The sequence below is a fragment of the Melampsora larici-populina genome (genome assembly GCF_000204055.1).
Source record: "Melampsora larici-populina 98AG31 unplaced genomic scaffold MELLAscaffold_14, whole genome shotgun sequence".
NCBI lineage: Eukaryota > Fungi > Basidiomycota > Pucciniomycetes > Pucciniales > Melampsoraceae > Melampsora > Melampsora laricis-populina.
Genome location: NW_006768778.1, coordinates 434,100 through 457,260, shown reverse-complemented (window position 1 = coordinate 457,260; position 23,161 = coordinate 434,100). Strand labels below are relative to the sequence as shown.

Here is a 23,161-nt window from a genome sequence, read left to right as displayed (position 1 = left end):
GGTGTATGTTGTGCAACAATGATAGATGCCTGCGAAAGAATAGTTGGAAAAATCGAATCTTGCTGGATTGGGATGATATTCCCAATCATTATTTGGTCCAAACATCTTTCTTCGGAAACTTTTGTTCGGAAAAATCAACAAACTGTATCCGGTGATACAATTTTCAGCTGTATCATTTCCGACGTTTGTGTGAACGAACATTTTTTTAAAAATATTGTATGTAAAATTAAAGACCGCCCTGGGATACAAGACTTTTACATACAACACGATTTCCGGTGATTAATGTCTGTAAATCGAAGATCGCAAAATTCTACGATCCCTTAGACTATAGGATATGGGTTTGGCTGATCAATTGATGAACAGCAAGCCCATTTGCCTGATTCATTCTGGAGGGAAGCCGTTTGAACTTCTATTTTTCTAGAGAATGTAACAACTATGGCAAGAAGAGGAAAAAACAAATGCCTTATGAATCATGGTTTGGACAGCAGTGTGATCTCTCTTGTTTGAAACCCATTGGTTGTCCTGCTTACATTTTTACACCAAAGAAATTCTGAAAAAAGTTTGATGATACTTCTTATGAAGGCATTCTTTTGGGTATCAATTAGGTATCAAAGAAAATGTGCACAAGTTTGGAGAACAGAGAAACAGTTGTAATGGCATCACATTTGGTGTCAATCCATGTCCTGGGATTGGTAAAGAGGTCAAGCAAGATGAAATACTTCTCGAGCTTTTTGATGGTGCAAATGCATATCTTCCTCTTAGTCCCATATCTTCTCCTACACCTGATCTTTTACCTGATTTCACACCAGTTTCAACTTTGCCTGTGGAAAAAGGTGTTTTAACACCTCCAGTAATGGAACTTCCTCCAGCTGCCATTCCCATGCAAATCAGAACTCCACCTGAACTTCCAGATCCAGAAATTGATACTCTGCCACAGACACCACTATAGCAATCAGTGCTATAACAACAATTATTGCCAGGTGTAGCTGTGGTGCGGCAAAAACATGGATGGGACTGAATTTCATTGAATGTACCTGACATTTAACATATTTCTTTGAACATTGACCTCACGAATATCATACCAGAAGGATCAAAGCGGCATTGTGCATGTGGAGGTCAACAGTGTTGTACTCCTGCAGCTCAGTGTGCTCTTGCATGTCAAACTTGTCAATCACCAACTCTCTCTGCAGAACCAATCAATCCAAAAATCAACACAATCAGTCCTTATTTGGTTCTAAGACAAGCCCAAAATATTCCAGAAGGGTTTAGACTAGAGTTGCTGAAAATGTATCCTAAACCTTTTCTTCAAGCCTTGTAATCTGATAATGAATTTGATTGGATTCAGGCAATAGATCATGGATCAGTGAACATGGGATGACAAAAAGTTTGAGATGTTGTGGAGTTACCAGCTGGTAAGAATGGAAGTGGTACTGCATGGATTTGTGAAAAGAAGAAGGGTGGAGATGGAGAACTGATCAAATTCTAAGAACATTTATGTTCTAAAAGCTTTTCACCAGAATATGGTGAAGATTTCAAGAAACCTTTGCACAAACAGGAAATCTGGTAATTTTATGTACTTTGGATGTGATGGCAGCTGCTGAAGATTTCAAGCTGCTTCAGATGGATACTGTGGCAGCTTTTCTCAATGACAGCCTAGAAGAAGTGGTTTATATGAAGATACCAAGAGTTTTAGAAATTGATGGTGCAACTGCAAGGTTGGTTTTAAAATTGAATCAAGCTCTATATGGTCTCAAGCAAGCACCTAAGTATTAAGGTGTGATGCAATTGTTTACAAGTGTTTGTGAAATCCATTTCACTGCTTGTGTCCTGATCAGATCCCAGATTTATTGTATTGTTCATGTGAATGTGAATGATATGACAGTAGCTAGTGACAATTTTGCACATTTTTGACAATTGATAACTGAAACATTTCAGATGGATGAAGATGTGGATTACAAATACATTTCAGGAATGAAGGTTACAAGAGATTGACACACTAGAACTATCACATTAACTAAATATCAGTACATTCATGATTTATTAGACAGATTCAAGATGTTGGATTGTGAATCAGTGGGTTGCCCAATGATTCCTGAGAGCTAGTCAGTCCTAGGAACCAAGGAAGAGATGAAGGAATTCAGGATTTTAGATGACACAGGCATGGAGTTGGAAAAGTAATGTATTTGAACAATCCAACACAAACAGACATTTCATTTACAGTCAGTCAGTCATCTCAAGATTCAAATAACCCATCAATTCTTCACTGGCAGGCTTTCAAACAAGTTTTGAAATGCTTAAAAGGTACAAGTTGTGTTGGTATTTTTTGGGGTGGTAAAGATTCAGAGCTTAAAGGATATGCGGATGCAGATTTTGTGTCTCATTGTTATACTAGCAGGTCAACAGGCAGATATTGTACTATGCTGGGAGGAAGCACGGTGAATTTAAAGAGTAAAAAGCAGGAAAATGTGGCAACTTTGACAACAGAAGTGGAATATGTATACATCAGCTCATGAGGGAGGACATGGTATTGTCTGGGTTTCACATTTGTTGAAGAATCTAGCTGTCAAGCAAAAGGATTTGCTGAGGTTACATTTAGACAATCAAGGTGCAATAGCATTAACTAAAAATGAGCAATTCAGATCAAGAAATAAACATGCTCACAGGTCAACCTCATCACCAGTAGTTTTTTTCATTTACTGTGTATACATTTCATGAGGTTGTGAGCTCCAGTGGGATCCTGATGACATTTGAAAGTTGATGTATCATGAAATACACTTCATCAAAAATCAGATTATTCACACCCTCTGATCACAAGCGGTCACGCCATATCTAGAAGAGCCCAACACAAGGAACAAAATTAAGGTTTTCAAGTATTGTGAGAGCTTGCCCTCAGCTTCTGTCCTCTGTTCAACCACAAAAACTATGAATAAACCATGTGGAATATTGTCCGCCACATATATCGGCATCAATATGATCAACTTGGTCATCCTTGTATTCACATTGCTCACACCTGGTTTTGCTCAAAAATTATTCCAAAATCAAACAAGACTCCCCATGAACAATGTCACTTCAAGGAGTTTGCATGTTGTCAGGTGAGATAATGATGGGTACCAGATTTTCTGAGCAAGAGCTAAGTGGGAAATGGGGCCATCAATTTACTTTTTGTTCTCATTTTGCCATGCAGATACGAGCTTGTGATCTTAGCTCTTAGCTGGTGCGCGGAGCGTAAAGTGCAACTCTTGGAACTTGATGAATCTGTAACCCACTAAATTTGATAATATCTTTGCGATGGAACACTGGAATAATTTGACAACTGATGGAACAACAGGCAAAGGATTTTGGAGATGCGACAAGACAAGAAGAGCAGAGATCGTTATGCGTAGTAGATTTGAGGTATCGTGAGCTTCGGCAAACCGTAAGGGTCGTAAGGTAACATAGCCAATGAAAGCTTGAACTACTTCTGAGCTGCTAACCCACAAATCATATTGCAGGTACACTTGACTCAGGAAAGAAGAACACTGGTACACATAGATAAAACCAATCCCATGATGTGGATAGGTTGAAGCACATTTCCAGCACTCATAGGGTTTGACGAATGATTACCGGCAAGAGTTTGGGTATTTGCGCCGATAGTGTTTGTGTGATTCATGGTGTTCATGTCATGAGTCATGTTATTCATGTCATGAGTCATGTTGGTCATGTTCCCCATGGTTGAATTAGAGAGAGTAGTGTTCGTCATCGGGCCATTCATTGCACCTGGACCACCACCGACGGTGATGGTGAAAGGAGCGGACTGAGCCAAAATCTCGTCGCTCTAATTTTGAAAACAAACCCCTAATCAGTCTTGTACGACAAATAATAAAGACTTATCGAGAGACTGCGACTTACATCGGGTTTGACGAAATTCACACGATAACCACCACCGTTTACGAGACCTGGGATGTCGCTGATAGTAGCGGCCAAAGTGGCGGTCGATAAGTCCTCTTGAACTTCATGTTTGAATCCCGCAGGAAATGTCCTGTGGTCATGTACGCAAAGATGAATTCGGGCTTTCAAAGACATTAAATTTTCCAGAAAGGAAAAGCAGTGCTGACGCTGGGTCCATATTGGTAAGCTCAACATCGACCAACTGTGGGTCACCCGAAACAGTTGTCCATTGTATATTCAATGGAAGCGACGGACTGTAGATCAACAAAAATTGAGAAGTGAGTATATCAGCATTTCCTGGAAGACTGAAATCAAGCTTCATGAGACCAAAATCCACTGACTCCCATACGTCTCCTTCAGCAGGTCGAGTGACCGTCAAGCCAAAGCCTGATTGAGCATACAATGCAAGAAAATATACGACGCCGGCTACAAGGATAGAGTTGGAAATCATTACCGTTTAGATTGACTGGGTGATTCGAGTGTTTTTTGTAGGATGATCAATCAAATGCAGCGAATAGAAATAATAATTCTAACTAATCTAAGGCGCGAGTGGGTACAGGAGGAAGGAGAGTTGCGACCAATCGCTGCCACAGCCTGGCTTACTTAAATATATCGCCATTGCTCTCGTATAAGGCTTTTTTGCTTCACAGCAATCCATCATAAGAGACAAGTGTGAGACAGAACAAGCTAGAACAAGACGAGCCAAGATGACATCGTAGGACATCGTCCCACGCTTTGAGGGGCGCGGACGCGGCCGCGCAAGAGGGACTTACTTAAGCTTAGTCCTGTTATGGCCCGAGGTCTGCCCAGCTGTATGTACACGACTGCGGCACAGTAGACCTAGTTCATCTTGTACGTCAAACCTCGATGTAAGCGTCTAGTATGTATGCATATCACGCTTTAAGCATTGAAAATTGTGCGCTGATTTTTGCTCCCACCAGCTAAAGTGCCTTGCGATGTATGCATATCACCTTATAAGCAAGAGAAAATCTGTGCCAATCTCTATGCTTACATCGAGGGTTGACTGTATATAACCTGTCAAGCTCCAGCTCCCGGCTCCTTCCACATCCTTCTTTGTGGTTGGATCTCCGATGCTGAGCTTTTGCTCTAACAGGTATGCGCAATACATCCTTCTTTGTGGTTGGATCTCCGATGCTGAGCTTTTGCTCTAACAAGTCCCACGTTATCGCTCGGAGTTCGTTTAAGTTTAGATCAGTGGCCTGAACTCAACAAAGCCCCTCACGAGCGTGTTCGCCGCCGCGCCCTCGCTGAATTTGGATTTGAATTGTTGGATCATGATCATGAGTGATCGACGGCGCGGGTGGAGATCAATACGGAACCGGGAAAGACCGGGAACCAAGCTCGGCCAAGACAGCAATCACACTGGATTTGTTTGTGCTTTTTTGCCACTGGGCTGGATTTGATCATAGGGCCAAGGATAAGCTGTACCGTGTGCACATACGCATATGTCATGTGTGAGTATGTAGATGTCACAGATGTGAATTCTCACAGTCACCAGGCAATCCAGCCAAAACTAGGAACGTCAATTCCTCTCCTTCCTCGACTTATCACCCTTTGCTTTCAACTTTCATCTTAACTTTGAATCCACATTCTCAATTAAAACAATGGGTGTTTTATTCTCCATCCCTCTCCTTGGAACTGTTGGAGGACTGGTCTCAACTCTTGGGCAAGAAACTTTCAAAACCTCTATATCGCAAAGACATCATGCTAACTTTACCATTCTCTTTGACTGTTACATGTTCTCTCAGATTGAGTTGTCTCAGTGGCCTCGTCTTCTTTTGCACTTCTCAAGCAGCTTCGGCTTTTTGCAAGTCATGCAACTTTTCATCATCGATTGCCACTCGGGTCGCCTATTGCCTTATTTTGATCTTAAATAGTTTGTTCGCATGGATTATGTTAACACCCTTTGCGATACGAAAATTAGAAAGTTGGAGTTATGACTACATCAAGATGAGGTCCGTTTCTTTACCTATCTGTTCGTTTTTTTGCTTCTGTACCACATCCACTGACCTTTATTCATAATCCTTTAGTTGCACAGCGGACACTTGTTATGGAGTCTTGGCAGTTCACCGAATCTGTTTCGCCCTCACGCTTTTTCACGCTGTATTGGCTATTCTCCTCGTAAACGTCACAAGCACTCGTCAGAAGATGGCTGTAGTTCAGAACGGGTGGTGGGGTCCGAAAGTCTTGATTTGGATTTTACTTGTTCTCGCCACCTTTTTCATCCCCAATGGTTTCTTCATGTTCTATTCGAGATATGTGGCCTGGCTTGGATCGATAATTTTCATTTTCTTTGGTCTCGTTTTACTGGTCGACTTTGCTTATGTGTTTGGAGATTACGTATTACGAGAGATTGAGGCGACTGCAGATAAACTCGACTGGCGTTCAAAGGCATGGGGATACACGCTCATTGGTGTCACGCTCTCTATGCATCTAATCAGTGTTGCAATCAGCATTATCGATCTGTCGTTTTTCGGCGTGGAAGGATGTGGTCTCAATCGGTTCTTTATCATCTTCAACCTTGTCCTTGGTCTTATCGTCACGATTATATCTATTCATCCTGCTGTGCGGGAGTGCAACCCTAGCTCCGGTATCATTCAATCAGGAGTTGTTGTACTTTATTGTACTCAGCTTGTCACCTCCGCAGTTGCAAACCATGACGACGGTGATAGCCGATGCAATCCACTCACCAAACTTCAGGAAGGAACCGAAACTTCGATGGTCGTCCTTGGAGCCATCATGACACTCATCGCTGTTGCTTACACTACTTTTAGGGCGGGTACACGTTCATTTGAATTTACGGGCATGATGGACGATAACGGAGATACCGGATACGTTGCCCTTCAAGACTCGGATCCAGAGCATTCTAGGCCAATCACTAAGCAGCCCAAGAAGAAAGATCCACTCCGAATTCAAGCCCTACAAGCTGCCATTGCTGAAGGATCTTTACCTGAGAGTGCTTTACAAGAGGAAGAGGATGACCATGATGACGAGGGAGGGCTGTCGAATGAAAAGGATGATGAGACCATCAAGGTCCGGTATCACTACTCGTCTTTCCATTTCATCTTTGTGCTAGCAACGATGTATGTGGCGATGCTATTGACACATTGGTAAGTGGAGACCGCGATTAATCAAAGGTGTCATTTCGAAGCTAACGGATGATGAAAACTATTGTTCTATCAGGAATATTGTCACCCATGCGCATGACGATCACCAATCGGACGAACTTGCAACGCCTGTAAAGATTGGTAGAAGTACGGTGACAATGTGGATGAGGATCATAAGTGGTTGGGTGTGTTTAGTGATGTACAGTTGGACACTCTTGGCCCCTGTGCTCATGCCTGATAGATTCTCTGGCATTTAAAACTCTCACCTCTTACCTCACTTCTTTTCATCTTCATCTTGACTCATGAGGGGTCATTTTTTGGATCGTTTGTATGTACTACCTACGTATGCTGTGTGTGATTGGATTGGGAAATTGTAGAAGGTGTTTTCATTTTTGGAGATCGTGAAGTCTTTGAAGCGAGTTGTTCATCTCATCCAATCTCATTGTATAATACCTTTTTTCAACAATCATTACGTTGATTTATCTTATCGTTTTCTTCGAATCTTTCTTATCATCCTTGAACTTTTTATTCGAATGTTTACACGGCTATAAACCGCTGCAATACTACAATTTATCAGCTCAAAGTGAACTGAAAATCGACATCGAGCTAAAAATATTCAGACACAGCAGATTTCATCAAGCCTGGCCAACATTCCCTGGCAAAATATTACTCAGTGTTATTCTAATTTCTGACAAAATTTGGCAAGGTTTAATGAACTAGAGATTGTACGACATGGTTTGAATTTTGGGTGTGAGTTTCAACTTTCTGTTCAAGCTAGCTTCGACCTTTACATTTGAACTTTGAACATCTATGCGCCTTTTTCCCACCCATGTCTTATTAAACATCGAAGTCTTTTGGCATCATTGAGCCTTCGTTATCAGATATCTATTTTTGTTGGATAAGTTTGATTTAAGAAGGCTTCTAGGATTGATCACTTATCACTTCCATATCCTTCCTATCCTTTCCTTCTTCCATCTCTTACGATTTGAGAATTCTCACAGAGAAATCATTCACCTTAACGTTGGTTTTTCTTTGCATCTTTTCAATTTATCATTCTCAATTTTTCAATGATGAGAGTTTAGATAACGAGTACAATTTTTGATCTTTTAAATCCAATTTACGTTGTTTTTCTTTCTCAATACATTCTAGGACATAAACTTACGAATAGAACAACACATCTAACGACAAGAAAGGAAAATAAAGATAAATAAAGCAACGATGAAATACTCAAAATCTCTTGGGATAGTTTTTGGAATTCTTTCCATAATGTTTCTGTAAGTTAAAAAGAATTCCTCATTCACATATAAAAATCCAAGCCATCAAGTTTTTAACTTGTCCATGATTTCTATGTTTAATTTTCTTTTAGATTAACTCCAATGTTAACAGTACCATTAATTTCAAAATCAGGATTATGGTATGCATTATATCAAAAAGGAGATTCGAATTTACAACAAGAGATTTATGTTGGATTTTGGGGAGTTTGTAGTTATGATCTTGATGTGAAAACTCATGAGATTCAAAATGAATCTTGTACTTCAATCTCATTAGCTTATTCATTTAAACTTTTTAATCATCGGTTTGATGAACATAAAACACCTAATCAAACTTCTGGATTAGAAATTAATGCCACTCAAACTACTGTTCTTTTATGGTATCCGATCGGTAAGTTTTCATTCATCAGATCTCTTTCCTAGAATAAATTGTCCTAATTATAACATGCTGGTATGTTTTTTAGTTTCGATCTTGATTTTAATGGGAATAAGTTTATCAACTTCAAATCAACTTAAGAATATAAAAAGAAGTTTGATTTGTTATTTTATGTCAAGTTTAATCACTTTTTCAGTTTATAGTGGTACATTTATGATCTTTTTAGACTTCAAAAATCAATTCTTAAACACTCAACTTTCAACTCAAACTCAAGATTTAATTCCAATCGAAGAACAAATCTTATTCTTAACTCATTTACCTTTACTTTCAGGTTCATTATTATTTGTGAATTCTTTGATTGGTTTGATTAGGTATAAAAATTTGAAAACTTTACCAGATCAGGAAATTACTAGAGATGAAGAAAGTAAACTGGCAAGATTAGGACATGGTCGTTTTGTTCATCCTTTTGGACTTCATCAATCTAGTACTTTGAATGAACTTCAATTCATAGATGAAAAAATCGAAAAAGAAGGAATCGATATTCAAATCCATCATCCATCAGTTCCTCCGGCTTATTATCCTTCGAAATCAAGTGAATGAAACCTTTAAACTCTTTTTCTTTTGCTTGTTTTTTCTTCTTCAATTTTTTTCTTGTTTTTGAAGTTCATTTGGTAGGTTTCTTTTTGATTAAATAAACTTTCATCCCAATTCTCATAAAACAAAAAATCTACAGTTTTCCTTTTTTTTTCTTCTTCCAAATGTTTATATAGATTTGCTTGTATAACAAATACATATTGATGGTGATAGAGATTTAGATCTTGTAGTTTTCTTTTTTCTTGTTTTTTTGAATGGAATTGATTGTTTGATCTTTTACATGTTTGCACAAGCAAATTGTTTAAACTTTGAGAAAACCAAAAGGTAAAAGGAGAGATTTTTTTTTGTGGAACTTTGGGTAGCATAGTTCATGAAGCTGAAGATATTTAAAAGTTTTTCAACAGTACGAAAAAGGTCGTCAAGAATATCTATAGAGATTTACTTTGCAATACAACAGCTAACACTGGTGATCTCTAGTAGATTACGATATCATTACATCAGTTTTGGATATCTAAAACGCAGACACGGCAGGTTGGCAGGTTGATCAAGATTGCAGCTCAATCAGGGTACACAAATATTGTTATGGAAATTCTCAGACGACTTTTTCCAGAACACCAGAAGGTTTTTTTTGGTGTGTTTCTGGTGTTCTGGTGTTCTGCAACTTCAAATGCCCCACTTTGTGTGTTTTCCACTGGCTCATTTTTGTAATCTGTGGCCTTGAAAGCCTTTATCCATTCGCTTCAAGTAGACATCTGATTGAACTTATTGAACTTGAATGGAATCTTGTTAGGCTCCAGGAATTCAGACCTACATATGAAAGGGAACCGAAGTGATCACTGAGTTTAAAGGGAGGGAGACTTACCCAGAGAATTGGAGGACTGCCGGAGGTTGGGAATCGCGGGAATGGGAATAGGATGTATGAGCCTGTACTCACCGCCACGTTTCAGTCTGTTTCAGTCCAAAGGTTTAGACTGAGCAGTACACAATTATCCTCAATTATCTTCTTCGTAAACATTCGTCCCATTGGCCTACATAGAAACCATCCTGTCTATGTTTTTAATGCATTTTGAGTACAACTATGTAGTGCGCGACATAAGACTAGATCACATTTCGATGATCTTGACCAGACCGATCATACAAACATCCTACTACAGTCTAACCCGCGCTGTTGTATACCCGCGCATATGTATATCCAGCCAAAATGCATAGGTGTTGGTCTCCACCCAGCTGGTGCGGGCCAGAGAGGGTTTTTAATTGTATAATGCATAATGCATAGGGTCAAAGCAAAAAAAATCAGATGTTGGAAGCAGTATTGCATAGTTTGAACCCACTGATGAGGTGATGATACCAACAAAAAGTAACAAAAGTGGTGCTTCGAGTCTGAGATGACCAATAAATTTGTATCACCCACTTTACGTGGTCTTCAACTTCCGGAGATCACTGTACATCTTCTTTTCTCATGTCTGCTGCTGAAAGTGATGAACCCTCTTTGGGCATCCAACCACTTAAATACAACCATGATGCTCCAATCCATGCCACCCGTATTCAAAATATAATTTATCTTGCTTCATCGCCACTCAAACCAGCTGATTTCACACCAGACTTAGTTTCAGAAGAACACGATCTCCATCTTCTTGAGAAAGGCCTTGAAAGACTTAAAAGAAACAACCAACACCGTGCTGATCAACTCGAAACTCGCCAAGAAAATGGGGAAACTTTAAGTCGTGAAGAAGAAGAATGGCTCGATGACAACGGAAACTTGATCACAGAGCAACTTGTCGTAGATAGTTTTCTAGCCCTTCAAGAAAAGACCCCCTGTCTTATGCATTCTTATCAATTTGACGCTTTAAAATGTATCATTTCATCCTATCAATCTCTTATCTCTGAAGGTACCAAAAAAAAGATGGACAATAAAAAGACTAAATCTAAAGTTCAATCTCAACTCGCCAAACCAGTCCAATCTAAGAGATCCAACCGCAAGCTCTCAAGTTTGAAGCAAAGCCTCACTTACAGCCAACGTGTTGAAGTACTTGACTGGTATCACGCCAACGGAAAAAGTCAAACGAAGACATACAAGCATTTTGTATTATTGTATCCCAACATGGGAGTTAGTCAGCCTAACATAAGTCGATGGCTCAAGGACGAAGACCGGATTCGAGACACATCTACCACCGTCAGCGGACAAACTAAGCGAAAAGCCGAAGTCAAATTCCCCAACATTGAGGAGCTGCTTGTGACCTGGATCCGCGTGTGCGAAAAGAGTGGACAGTTTGTGACCGGGGACCAGATCAGGGAGAAATGGAATGAATTTGCTCGACTTGAAAAGATCAAGAGCAAAGACTGGCTCACCTTGACAAATGGATGGCTCGATTCTTTCAAAGCCCGACACAACCTCCGAGAAATCAAACGACATGGCGAGGCCGCCTCGGCCAGTCCAGATTCCGTGAAGGCTGAGCGAGAGCGTGTCCGTGAGATTACCGCTATGTATAAACCAGGTGATGTTTATAATATGGACGAGACAGGACTTTTTTATGCGTGAGTTCACGGTTCTTTAATGTGTCTCTCTTTTTGCTATTGTTTGTTATATTCCTCATCCTTCTTTTGTATGTTTATCTATCTTGTTACATCCAGGATGCCTCCTGATCGTGGTCTAGCAACCCATGCAACTGCTGGTTTGAAGGGTACAAAGGCTCGTTTAACTATTGTATGTGTCACCAATGCTGACGGAAGCGACAAGCGTCACCTCACCATCATCGGCCGGTGGAAATCACCACGATGTTTCAACAAAAAGTCACCATCTGAACTCGGGATTGATTACTATTCCAATAAGACCTCATGGATGACTTCCGTCATCTTTGAGATGTGGATTTCAAAGTGGGATCGTGAGCTCCGAGCCAAAGGTAGAAACATACTTCTATTACTTGACAATTTCTCCGGTCACTCAGTCCCAGCAAACCTCCTCACAAACATCCGACTTGAGTTTTTCAAACCAAATCTCACTGCTCATGTTCAGCCACTTGATGCTGGCATCATTCATGCTTTCAAGTGTCACTATCGCAAGAGATTTCTCAATCGCGCCTTCCGACGCCTTGGTGACAATGCGACTGCCAAGAACGTCTACGACATCGACATCCTCACTGCAGCACGACTTGCCAAATTTGCTTGGCATTCACTTACCCCCGAAACAATCAAAAACTGTTGGGTCCATTCTGGAATCATCGATTTCAAAGATGGGATTGTGTAAGTCTTGCTTTTCCTTGCTATATTGCTCTCTATCTCAGATTGTTCTGACTATGTCCGTCTGTTTGATTGTACAATAGGCTACCTGATGTTGATCGGGACAACTTCCCAATTCCGGATGGTTTAGAGCTTGAACAAGATTTACAACGTCTTCAGGATGTTGGTCTTCTTTCTAGCCGGAACCGAATGTCTCTTTCCGAGCTGTTGAATCCTGAAAACGAAACCCCCGAGCTTTTCGCCGCCTTAACCGCTGAAGACGTTTTCGATCTAGTCAATGCCTCCGAAGACACTGACGATGTAGATGATCAAGAACCACAACCGATACCCACATCTGCTGATGCTCTAGCAGCTGTTCACACCATCCTAGCTCACATCGAGGGCACTGATACAGCTCCCGGTCTGAAATTGGACAACTCCTTGCAAAAATATGCTGAGATGCTCGAGTCCGAGTTATTCTTTGGTAACAAAAAACAAGTCGCCATAACTGATTTTTTTAAGCGTGTCACTATATCTAACACCTGATCATCAGTTCATCTTCGATTCTCTTTACACACATCGTACCCGATGAGACATGTCCTGCAAAAGAATGTTTTTTTTTTCATTCGCATGTTGTACTTGACAAAAGAGTGCCTATGAAATAAATTTTCCTTGTTCTTTTCTATACGTATTTTAAATAAAATCATGTTGAAAGCTTCGAACTTGTTGCTCGATCGAGTCACATGAGCTAATATGATACCCGTACTATTGTATAAACTTATACAATACAGCCCACACTATAAATGCATAAATTTATGCATTTTGAGGGTATAGGTCCAAAAGCATAACCCGTGCAATTGCATACCAAAATCGGTCTCCCCAAATTATGCATCTGCGCGGGTTAGACTGTATGAACATATCAAAATAAGAGTCTTACAAGCTCTTCGGATGATTTTTCTCACTTAAGTTGAGTAGGAGTGGGGAAGGGTTGCATATGAAAGGACCTACGGGAGATCCGGGTGAAAAAGCCTCGATCGCTGTCACCTGCTGTCACATGTTAAAGCATCGATCAAGCGCCATCATCAGAGCGGTCTGAGTGCAAGACCAACTTTGATAATGATCGGAAGAGAGTCAATCAAATGTCTTCTTTTACTTTCTTTATCGTGTTTCTCTCACTTAAAGCGCTCTGAAATTTGGACAGGCCAAATTGGTCTGACGGTGCTGTTTGTTCTAGCGTACGCTCTCGACTGATGTTGTTCTCGCGATCTTGTGATATTTTTGATCCTCCTGATTATCATTTTGTTATCTTTGTTGGTATCGATCTATGTGTGCTCAAGATGTGCTCCGGCCGGTATCCGGCGGCTTCAGGCCATTCCGACGACCGAACCGACGGATATTTTGTTTTATCCGCACCGATCGGATAAAATCCGATCGGTTTTTTTTCTAAAAACCCCTCGTCCGACACTCGAGCCGATACACCGGATACGCCGGATTTCCGCCGGATAGCCGGAGTATCCGGTGTATATCCGGCGTTATTTTTCCCTCCCCTCATTCCGAATACCGAACCGGCCGGATTACCCGGCCACCGGACAATCTTGAAGGCCTTTCCGGCATCCGGATCCGCCGGAGCATCCGACGGATATCCGGCCAGAACCCGGGTCCGGGTCTCATCTTGAATGTGTGCCTTTGACACTCTGTACCAGTTTGGACTTGTATGTTTTTGATTGTACTATATCATTACTCTTTGGCTTTTAACAATGACTTACTCGGTTATTTGTTCATTTGTTTGATTCGAGTTTTCATTGATTCTTCTCTATCACGGAGAATATGATACTTCAGCTTATGATATCTGATTGAATCATTGGTGTTTTGTCAAAAAAACAAATCGTTTTTCTTGTTCGCCTCATAATTTCAATCGATATGTCGGTTCGGAGCGGTTATGAATCGATGATGTTACTGCTCTGGAACAACTGGAACTGCACAACCTCTGGGAGCGTAACAGTATCAGTCTTATCCTGAGACTCACTCGCTCTGAGACTCTCTCTGAGACTCTCAGGGCTACAGAAAATAGTGGCTTTCTGTACACTCGTCGTACAGTGTGGTCAAGAATGGTGGCACTCCATAGTTCATTATTGATTCGTTTCTCAACTCTTGTTATATTTCTTACATGGTCACTAATTTCACTTATGGCATTCTGAAATAAGAATCAATCATATTCAACCTAAAAATCTTGCCATTTCCTCATCTGACATGAATCTGACCATGATCGATTGGTTCAATTTTTACTCGGCCACATGATCAATGTAAGAATTGATAATAAGAAGATGAATCGAAATACGAAGTTTTTGTCATTTTCATGTTCAATGTGATCAGACTCAGAGCGACTTCAAGATGAACTTCAATAATCTGTTCCTCAGCCTTTCCATCATATGTTGTTAAGCTCAGCTTCTAATCTCAGAATCGAAAAAGAACCAACTTGGCATCTCCCTCTTATTGGCCAATGAAGCTAATTCAAACTTCTCCTTCTCTTATAAGTTTTCACAATCAAATTCGACCGTTTGAATACCTGGCTCATCTTCTATCGTTTTTACTCTTGAAATGATATTTTCGAAGCTCTCGATCCTCGTAATGCCTCTCAACCTTTATGTTAATGTGGCTAACAGCGCGGTAAATTTTTCAAAGCTCGACTTTCAAACCGAATTACAAAGATGTCTTGAATAGTTTTCTTTCATCATTCAGAATTAGACTGTTATTTTCTTTTGGAGCGATTAATTGTTTCAATCTTCTTTATATCGTCTCTTTTGCTTCACTTTTGCCTACTTTTCACAGAGCTTATGTGACTTCCCAATCCTCATTCTTACCCAACCACTTGATTCGATGTTTTAAACAAATTATTGTAGGTTCCTTTTTGCCTTTGATTCCTTCAATTTGATCCTATTTCCTTCCAATCCATCAATCGTATACCTTTGTAGGACCCGGAATTTCAGAGAATAACAAAACACGCCACTTGAGAAGAAATTGTACTATCCCTGTATATGCCAGGTATTGTCTCAGGGAGTCTCAGTGAAAGACTGATACCGCAACTCTCCTCAACCTCTCAATGCTCGGTGATTATTGGAAAGGAGGTAACTTTGTCTACAAACATACGCGAGTGACTGAAGATGAAAGATCAAGCTGCATATCTCAAAAGGGGTCTTGAACGTCTATAAGCCAACGGTGTGGCGCTTTGTTGGATGTTTCAAAATAAAAGTTAAGACCAATTGGGCGTTGACCAACCCCTGTATGCCTATTCATTCATACAGCTCCCAATCCCAATCCCATCCCATTCCCAATCTCCGGTCAGGATGAGCCCCGAGACCCGCCAAATCGGGGATACCCGCGGGACAGCCCGTCGGGTCGGGGGGTCGTTCTGGCCTTCGAAGGGTCGCAGAACCGCGGGGATTATCGGGCCCGGGAGTCGTTCTGAGAGTCAAAAGAAAGTGACTCTCCTCGGGGAACCCGAGGAAAAATCAAGCTGTAAAAAGCGGATAAATACACGCTTGGGAGAGGTTGTGCTCAGCGGTTTCTGCCGGAAATAGCCGGGGACTCGGGGATCCCCGTAATTTCCCGGGGATTTGGTAGTTGGTCGGGGGTCAGGGTACGGGAGCCGGGCTTGACCTATGAGCCAGAAAAAGCTCGGGGAATACCGGGGTCGGTCCTCGTTCTGACTTTTGAAAAAAAGTCGGTGGGCCGGGCAGCCCAGTCCCCGGCATTCGGGGGTCGGGGCTCATCCTGAATCTCCGGCAATCCTCTGGTGCTCCCGACTTAGGGAGTGGGAATTGGATTAAGTCTTGAGAATGGTTTAAGTTTGGTGTTAAGTTCTGTTAAGTGGTTTTGGCTAAGGATATCTTAAAAGTTTAAGTCGACCAAGTGAAATTCAATTTGAGTTCTGTTGTGTTCTATTCGATTCCATTTCTCTTCTTTTCTTTTCTTTTCATCACTTCAACATCAACATTCAACAAATCAAACCATCAACTCTCAGACCTCTCAACAATTTACTTTACCTTTACCGGATTCCTTCGTCGGACGGTCACATCAACAGCTTTTCGAAGAACACATTCAGTTGTTTACCTATTTTGGTCTCACTCGATCTATTCACAATCGAAAACCGAACTTGAAAAGCTTTCTTCATCTTGAAACCACAGACAAAGCCATCTGATTAGCTACCTCAACAGTCGCTTGACTCATCTCATTAGAGCTCGCGCTCCATAACACCAGCAAATCTGGCTCTTGCATCGGCGACGGCACCCATACTCTCTCGAATGGAACAGAGGGATGTAGTCGGATCTATTAGTACCTTCAATGCTCCTCAAGATATCATCATGGCTCCTCCCAATGGTATCCAACCTACTTCACAAACCTTTTCAAAACCATCATCAAATCTTACACAACCTATCACAACCCAACCTAATGGTTTTCATCATCCTGCTCAAACTGGTGCTTCTTGTCATCAATCTATTTCACCTCCGGAAATTCTTATGGCTCCTCCAGATGTCAATCCGAAGTTATCGAATCATCTTAGTCCTAGTACATGTACCGAACCCAAATCTCATCCGCCTCTTCCACCCAAACCGAGCTCAAAAACTCTCTTCTTCCCCGTCATCGAGACAGGTGAGTTGATCATATACATCCTTCTATTGTATCACTTCTCTAATAAGTATTTGTTTTGATAATTCATTAGGTCATGCTACACCTGCTCCCCTTAGTGGATCATCCGATCTGCTTTCTCTCTTCAACGTCACTTACATGTACGATAAATTTGTTCGACCATATCTGAAACCGACAGACACAGTTGGGACAAATCTGGTCAATGGAACAAGTCATAGTGATTTGAAAGGAAAAGGAAAAGCAGATGTAGTTATCAATGGAAATGGACTACCATCAGGTGCATTAAGCTTTATAGAGTCTTATTGAGCAGATTTCGATTGGTCTATTTTTGGAAATCGTTTTTCTTTTTCCTATTGGTTTGATAGTTTGATGATCTCTAATCGGTTCATTCTTACTTTTTGGTTGAATCAAGTAGATAGTTCAATTCCAAAACGAATGAAAATGGAAAAATCTTATGGTCATTTTGTAGCTGATATTGGTGGTAAATCTTTTTTTTGGGTTTCTCATCATCTTGATTAACAAAACCAGAACATGAATTTTGAATTTTGAGTTGAATTTTTTTTTGTGAACTTCAATAGGACGAAATTCGATTAAAAAAGATCATCAACTTTCGACTTGGATTATGGATCCTAATTTTCAAGAATCATCTATACCTAATTTTTTAAAACCTCTTCCAACTGAAACTTTAGCTCAAGCTTTTACTCTTCAGTCTGGTGTTTTACCTGGTGTAAGTTTTTCATTAGATTATTTTAAGAGTCTGGTCTTTTCTTGAACTGATCATTTGTTGTTGTTGTTTTGTTTATAGTTTGATACTTCGGTTTGGATAGCTGAGGAAGGTGGTCCAAAACGAAAGGTAAACTGAACTAACCCACATCTTTCTCAACATTTCCAACACTTTATAATTCAACCGGGGTTTTTTTCTGACATTTTTTGATTCTTTTTGTCTTTATTAGCGTAAGAAACGTAAACAAGGAGAAATGAGTGGAACAGTAGAAAGCGTACCACCTTTGAATGTATCAAATGATACACAATCTAATTCGGTTCATCCTTCAACCCAACCAAGAAGGAATTTAGAGAATGGAATTCATTCCAATCATCCAAACCTTTCAAAAGAAGAAGATCATCGAAAAAAGAAACGTACAAAACTTTCGAATGGAAGTTTACCTAATTGAATCCTTTTCATAGAAAAAATGATTCAGATGATTTAATCTTTTTCTTTTTTGTTTGGGGGACGGGTTTTTGGTGAATTCGATTTGATTTGATTAGTTTTTTTTTGTGAATTTGTGAATTTGTTGGAATTGAGATGAGAGAGATATACAAGATCGGATTCAAGAAGATTGGATTAGGAGTTATATTTTGATTATGGATCGATTTATGAGGTTTGATTGGGTGTTGTTTTGGATAATCATATCTTTAGTGATGAAAGATTTAAGGTGATTTCATTTACAATTTTAAGAATCTTGATGATCATGAAAAGAAGTCATGAGGGTTTATGAATTAGTCATCAGTTATCCGTCATCAGTTATCAGTTATCAGTTATCAATCACCAGTCATCAATTATCAGTTGTCAGTTATCAGTTATCAGTGACTCTATGTATATCTGTCTGATGTTTGAGTGATGATCTTGTGTGTTTAGAGGACTTTTGTGTGTGTGTAGATTGTTCAGTAGGATGATGGGTCGAGAAATGGTGTGATTTGTAACAAAGCATTTTGATTGAGATGACCAATACAGGGCAAAGCGATTTGCACTGTTACATAAGCCACACTTTTCCACCTTTTACAAATTTATGGCTCTAACTGTTTTATAAGACATTTAGCCAGGTATTGGTTAGGCTCTTTTGAAGTTCAGCTCTGGTCTGATTTGTGATGATGTCACTGGTATAGGTCTGTTTCAAAAAAATTGAAATCAGCTTGCTTTAAGTTGTTTGATTTCTTGAGATGAGATTAGAAGACTTGCATGAAGATGAGTTTATGAATTATTTGAAGATAAATACTTTGTACCAAACTGGGAACTAAAACATGCTTGAAGAGGTAAATGAGGTGAGAATTTGTTCATCAATCCACAGGGATTGGATTAGACCTAAAAACTTACATACCCTTTTTGACTCTCTTCTATTGAACTGTTGAAGTGGAAAAACTGGTTGATAAGTTTTTTGCCCAACCCCTAATAGATTCAATTTATAATGAAACCCACACAAAGAAAAAGTACCTTCTTATATCTTCTTGACCTTTTATTTTAGAAAGAAGAGACCACAGACATTTGTATGCAAATAAAACATGCAAATGTCTAATTTAAAATCATAGCAGTACATAAATCCAGAACCAAAAAAAGGATAAGAAGGGTGGGTGGGTGCAAAAGTATAAGTAGAGAAAAAGTTGATAATGGATGAAGACAATGAACATGATCAGAATGAGATTGGTAAGGTGGTAAACCGTCATGACATCATGGCTGTCATATGAATAAAACCTGTTAGTTCAATTACACAAATTGTTAGAAGATTGAATCACATCACATTCCCACCAGCTAAAAACCAGGCACCAACAACTCTAACAACTCTTTTCTTGAAAGATGTTTCTCTTTAGTCTGATACTAGACCTTGAGCTCCAAGCTACCACACAGGCCAAGGCATAACATTTTGCTATTTATAATTTATGACCAGTCATGAGATCATAATGTGCAGTCCTGGAACTTGAAGAGTGAGTGAAACAATGACAAAACATGGGCTTTTCATAATCATGAGTATCTCAATGATCACAACTCAAAAAAACCATGATAAAGAATGGAAAGATGATAATAGGAATTCAATGATGGAAACAGAGTGGGGGGGCTGCAATTGGCATTCCAAAATTTGCCATTGTAAAAAATGAAACTGTTGAAGTGCATAGGATGTTTTTTTTGCAAGAACCTTATAAAATGAAAATATTGGAAATATATGTACTATTTGAATCTATTTACCTACAGATACATGTCATGAATCACACCACATTCATTTTTTTTTTTTTTTTTTGAATTTTGTGCAATGGTTCATTGTGGGTTCAACTCAAGATGACTGTGCTTGGTTGCAATGAGACTGGGATATAATGCTTTGAGAGTGGTATCCTTTTTTGCCTTTTACTTTCCTTGATTATACTTAGGAAGATTGAAAGAAGATTGTAGAAGTTGAATTCTTTTAAAGATAGAATAAAAGATTGGCAAGGTTTCAGCCAAGTTGATTCTTTTTCTCAAAAGATAAGTAAGGGTTTTTTGATTTTGATTCAAGCAACCCTGGGCCAGCAACGCAGGTGTTGCGTGTTGCGCTGCGCCTGCGTTGCGGTTTTTCTGACCGCAGCGCAACATAGAATCAAATTCTAGGTTGCGGCCTGACCCGCAGCGCACCATCATTTGTCAAATCGATGGATTTTTTGGGCCGCAACAACATTTGTTGCGTTGCTGCCCAAAAAAAATCACAGTTCGGCGTTTTTTTGGCGCTGTTGCGCCTGTTGCGTTGCGCGACGGTCAAGGCGCCGCGCAACCTGACCTCACCTTTTGTTGTTGCGGTACTTACCGCAGCGCAGCATGTAATGCAGGTTTGTGCTGCGTGTTGCGGAGCAACGCACCAAAAAACACTCGTGTTGCGGTGCGTTGCGTTGCTGGCACAGGGTTGATTCAAGGTAAGAGAGTTTTCTTGTAATTGAATTGTTCTTTAAGGACGAGTTCATTGATTTTTCACAAAAGAATGTTGCAGTTGGTTTGTAAAAACAAAGAAAGGAAAAGAAAGTTTACAAGAGCTTGATGAATTTATTCAAAGGAATGTACATAAATGTATAAGATATAATTGTTTTAAATGAGAGAGAATCTTTTTGAGAAAATTACAAACACTTCAGCCAATAATGAATGTGAGAACTTGAAGGTCAAGATGCTTTTGAAACACTCTTTCTCTTTTTCTTTTTTGGTGTTGGATCATCTTGCAGAGGAGGTGGTGGTGGTAAATTACTTTGACCTGATTCAGATTGAACTTCTTCTTCAACTTTTCCTTTTCCTTTATCTTTAATTTCTTCTTTACCTTTATCTTCAATCTCTTCTTTTCCTTTATGACTACCAGATTTACGTCTTAAGAATTGTGACCAATAAGTACGATTATGACCTGAAAGAAATTCATCTTGATCTGATCTTCTATAATCACGTAAACCTTCTAAAAATTTATTAAAGAAAAATATAGATGAGATTATGATTAAAATCGATCCAATTAAAGGTAAATAAGTTTCAATTAAAATTTCTCCTTTGATTGGTAATAATCTTGAAGTTTGACTTTTCATTAATTCTGATGTTAATTGTAAAAAGATTACCATCGTTGCTGCAAAGGCTCCTAAACTCATTAAACCTGATGTTAATGCACAGATTGAAGCGTATCTCCAAATCTCAAAATTCGATGAGAGTGATAAACAAATTGAAACAGCTGTTAACATCGCAGCTAGATTGCATGAGCAAATATGGAATCAGGAAGTAGAATAAAAGAGTCAGTTAAATATTTAAGGGGGAAATGAATTTTAGATCCATCTTATCACAAAGAAAAAACAGAATAAAAACATGAAACTCACCAAGTGGATACCAAAAGAAAAAAAGAGTTTGAGTCACATTTAGATCACCTTTAGCATCAGGTATTGTATCAGATAAATGAAATGAATAAGCTGGTTTACTTGAAGTACATTTTGTTTTTACATCAATTGGACTTTTATAATCTGAATCATAACTCGTGATATGTTCATAAGTACAAACTCCCCAAAAACCTGCCAAGACATCTACATGAATATGATCATTATATTTTAATAAACCACGCCAGAGTGCCATTTGTGGAACTAATGGAGTTGTTAGTATTGGCATCATTCTTTGATGTTGAAGTTCGAGTTCCCCCCCAAGAAAAAGCAAAAAAGAAATCAATTTTTGAATAGATTGAGGAGGAAAGAAGATGATGAAATGACTGACATGCAAAGGATTCCCAAAGCTGCACAACTTAAGCCAAAGTACGACAATAATTTAAGACGGGATGGGATCCCTTTCATTGTTGGCATGATATTTGATCGTTTGTCTGAAAAGAACAAAAGACTAGACTATTGAATGGACCCCCTATTGGATCAAGTCAAATTTTCCTTCTATCTTGTTTTAGAGTTTGTGTACTCTGTGAACCATATGTTGATGTGACTAATGATGATATATATACTTGAGAAAAATGAATGACTGAAAGAGAATAATTGAAGGAAAAGAATGTAGGATAGAAGAGTAAAAGTGCTGAATTTTTCTTCGAGATTTTTCTAGATTTCAAGAAAAGTCAATGAATGAAGATATTTGTTTTGAATCAATGCGTACCACTTGTCATTAGCATCCCATCATATCGCTGATACAAGTTTATGTGCGCAGATGTGTGGGCCGGAGATGAAAGATTGTGTATCAGTTCTTTGCTCTTACTTGATAGAAAATCGCGTGGACTAGTAAGATCAATTGGTCACATCGAAGCATCAGAAGGATGAAGATTTCTCCTTTATGTTTGATAGAATTCGTGTTTGACTTGGATGATACTCAAAACATCAATCTTATAATGTCATGACGAGGATTGCCTCATTCATCCGAGGTTTGAACTTATCGTAGACTACCTAGTTTCATGAGGGATTTTGCGGCTGTGATGCCTCGTGTCAATTATTATTTTGGCAAGTGTTGAGAGCTATATGATTAGAGCTATCATAGAGGATGGCGATATGACGATAAGCCGTGTATTCTGCTTGCTTATCCTTCATCACTCAACTCAATTTTGTCTTTATTTTCCTCATTCCAACCATTGTCTGTGACATCAAGTAGCGGAGTATATAAATGTCCCTCCTTGTGCATTTCTCAATTTTTTAGGTCCAGACTTGAAAGATGCACTGTCTCAAAGCTTAAGTTCAGACAGTTTTTCTCGGTGTGTACTGTTTACACGATGCTTGCAGACTACTCAAGCTTTATCACTTTGTGCTAAGTATTACCGACTGCA

General features: G+C 39.5%; 5 protein-coding genes across 5 annotated transcripts; 3 read left to right on the top strand and 2 right to left on the bottom strand.

Annotated features, from left to right (window-relative positions):
* Window positions 1-3,502: 3,502 nt before the first annotated feature.
* On the bottom strand, window positions 3,503-4,378 carry MELLADRAFT_85421 (uncharacterized protein; the record flags this gene model as incomplete). The annotated part of the gene is made up of 4 exons (XM_007408858.1): window positions 3,503-3,814; window positions 3,889-4,018; window positions 4,095-4,181; window positions 4,269-4,378. 4 exons carry the CDS (start codon window positions 4,376-4,378, stop codon window positions 3,503-3,505), a joined length of 639 nt encoding a protein of 212 aa, XP_007408920.1.
* Window positions 4,379-5,446: 1,068 nt separating this feature from the next.
* Window positions 5,447-7,663, top strand: MELLADRAFT_71620 (uncharacterized protein; the record flags this gene model as incomplete). Its single annotated transcript, XM_007409079.1, has 4 exons — window positions 5,447-5,614; window positions 5,697-5,903; window positions 5,979-7,058; window positions 7,132-7,663. 4 exons carry the CDS (start codon window positions 5,553-5,555, stop codon window positions 7,310-7,312), a joined length of 1,530 nt encoding a protein of 509 aa, XP_007409141.1.
* A 768-nt stretch (window positions 7,664-8,431) lies between these two features.
* Window positions 8,432-9,302, top strand: MELLADRAFT_105557 (uncharacterized protein; the record flags this gene model as incomplete). Its single annotated transcript, XM_007409080.1, has 2 exons — window positions 8,432-8,717; window positions 8,791-9,302. 2 exons carry the CDS (start codon window positions 8,432-8,434, stop codon window positions 9,300-9,302), a joined length of 798 nt encoding a protein of 265 aa, XP_007409142.1.
* Window positions 9,303-17,588: 8,286 nt separating this feature from the next.
* MELLADRAFT_74640 (uncharacterized protein) lies at window positions 17,589-18,866 on the top strand (the record flags this gene model as incomplete). Its single annotated transcript, XM_007409081.1, has 4 exons — window positions 17,589-17,640; window positions 17,738-17,886; window positions 17,965-18,012; window positions 18,113-18,866. The coding sequence occupies 4 exons, from the start codon at window positions 17,595-17,597 to the stop codon at window positions 18,329-18,331; spliced, it is 462 nt and encodes a 153-aa protein (XP_007409143.1).
* Window positions 18,867-21,050: 2,184 nt separating this feature from the next.
* On the bottom strand, window positions 21,051-22,208 carry MELLADRAFT_105555 (uncharacterized protein; the record flags this gene model as incomplete). Its single annotated transcript, XM_007408857.1, has 3 exons — window positions 21,051-21,610; window positions 21,738-22,024; window positions 22,123-22,208. 3 exons carry the CDS (start codon window positions 22,206-22,208, stop codon window positions 21,051-21,053), a joined length of 933 nt encoding a protein of 310 aa, XP_007408919.1.
* Window positions 22,209-23,161: the final 953 nt, after the last annotated feature.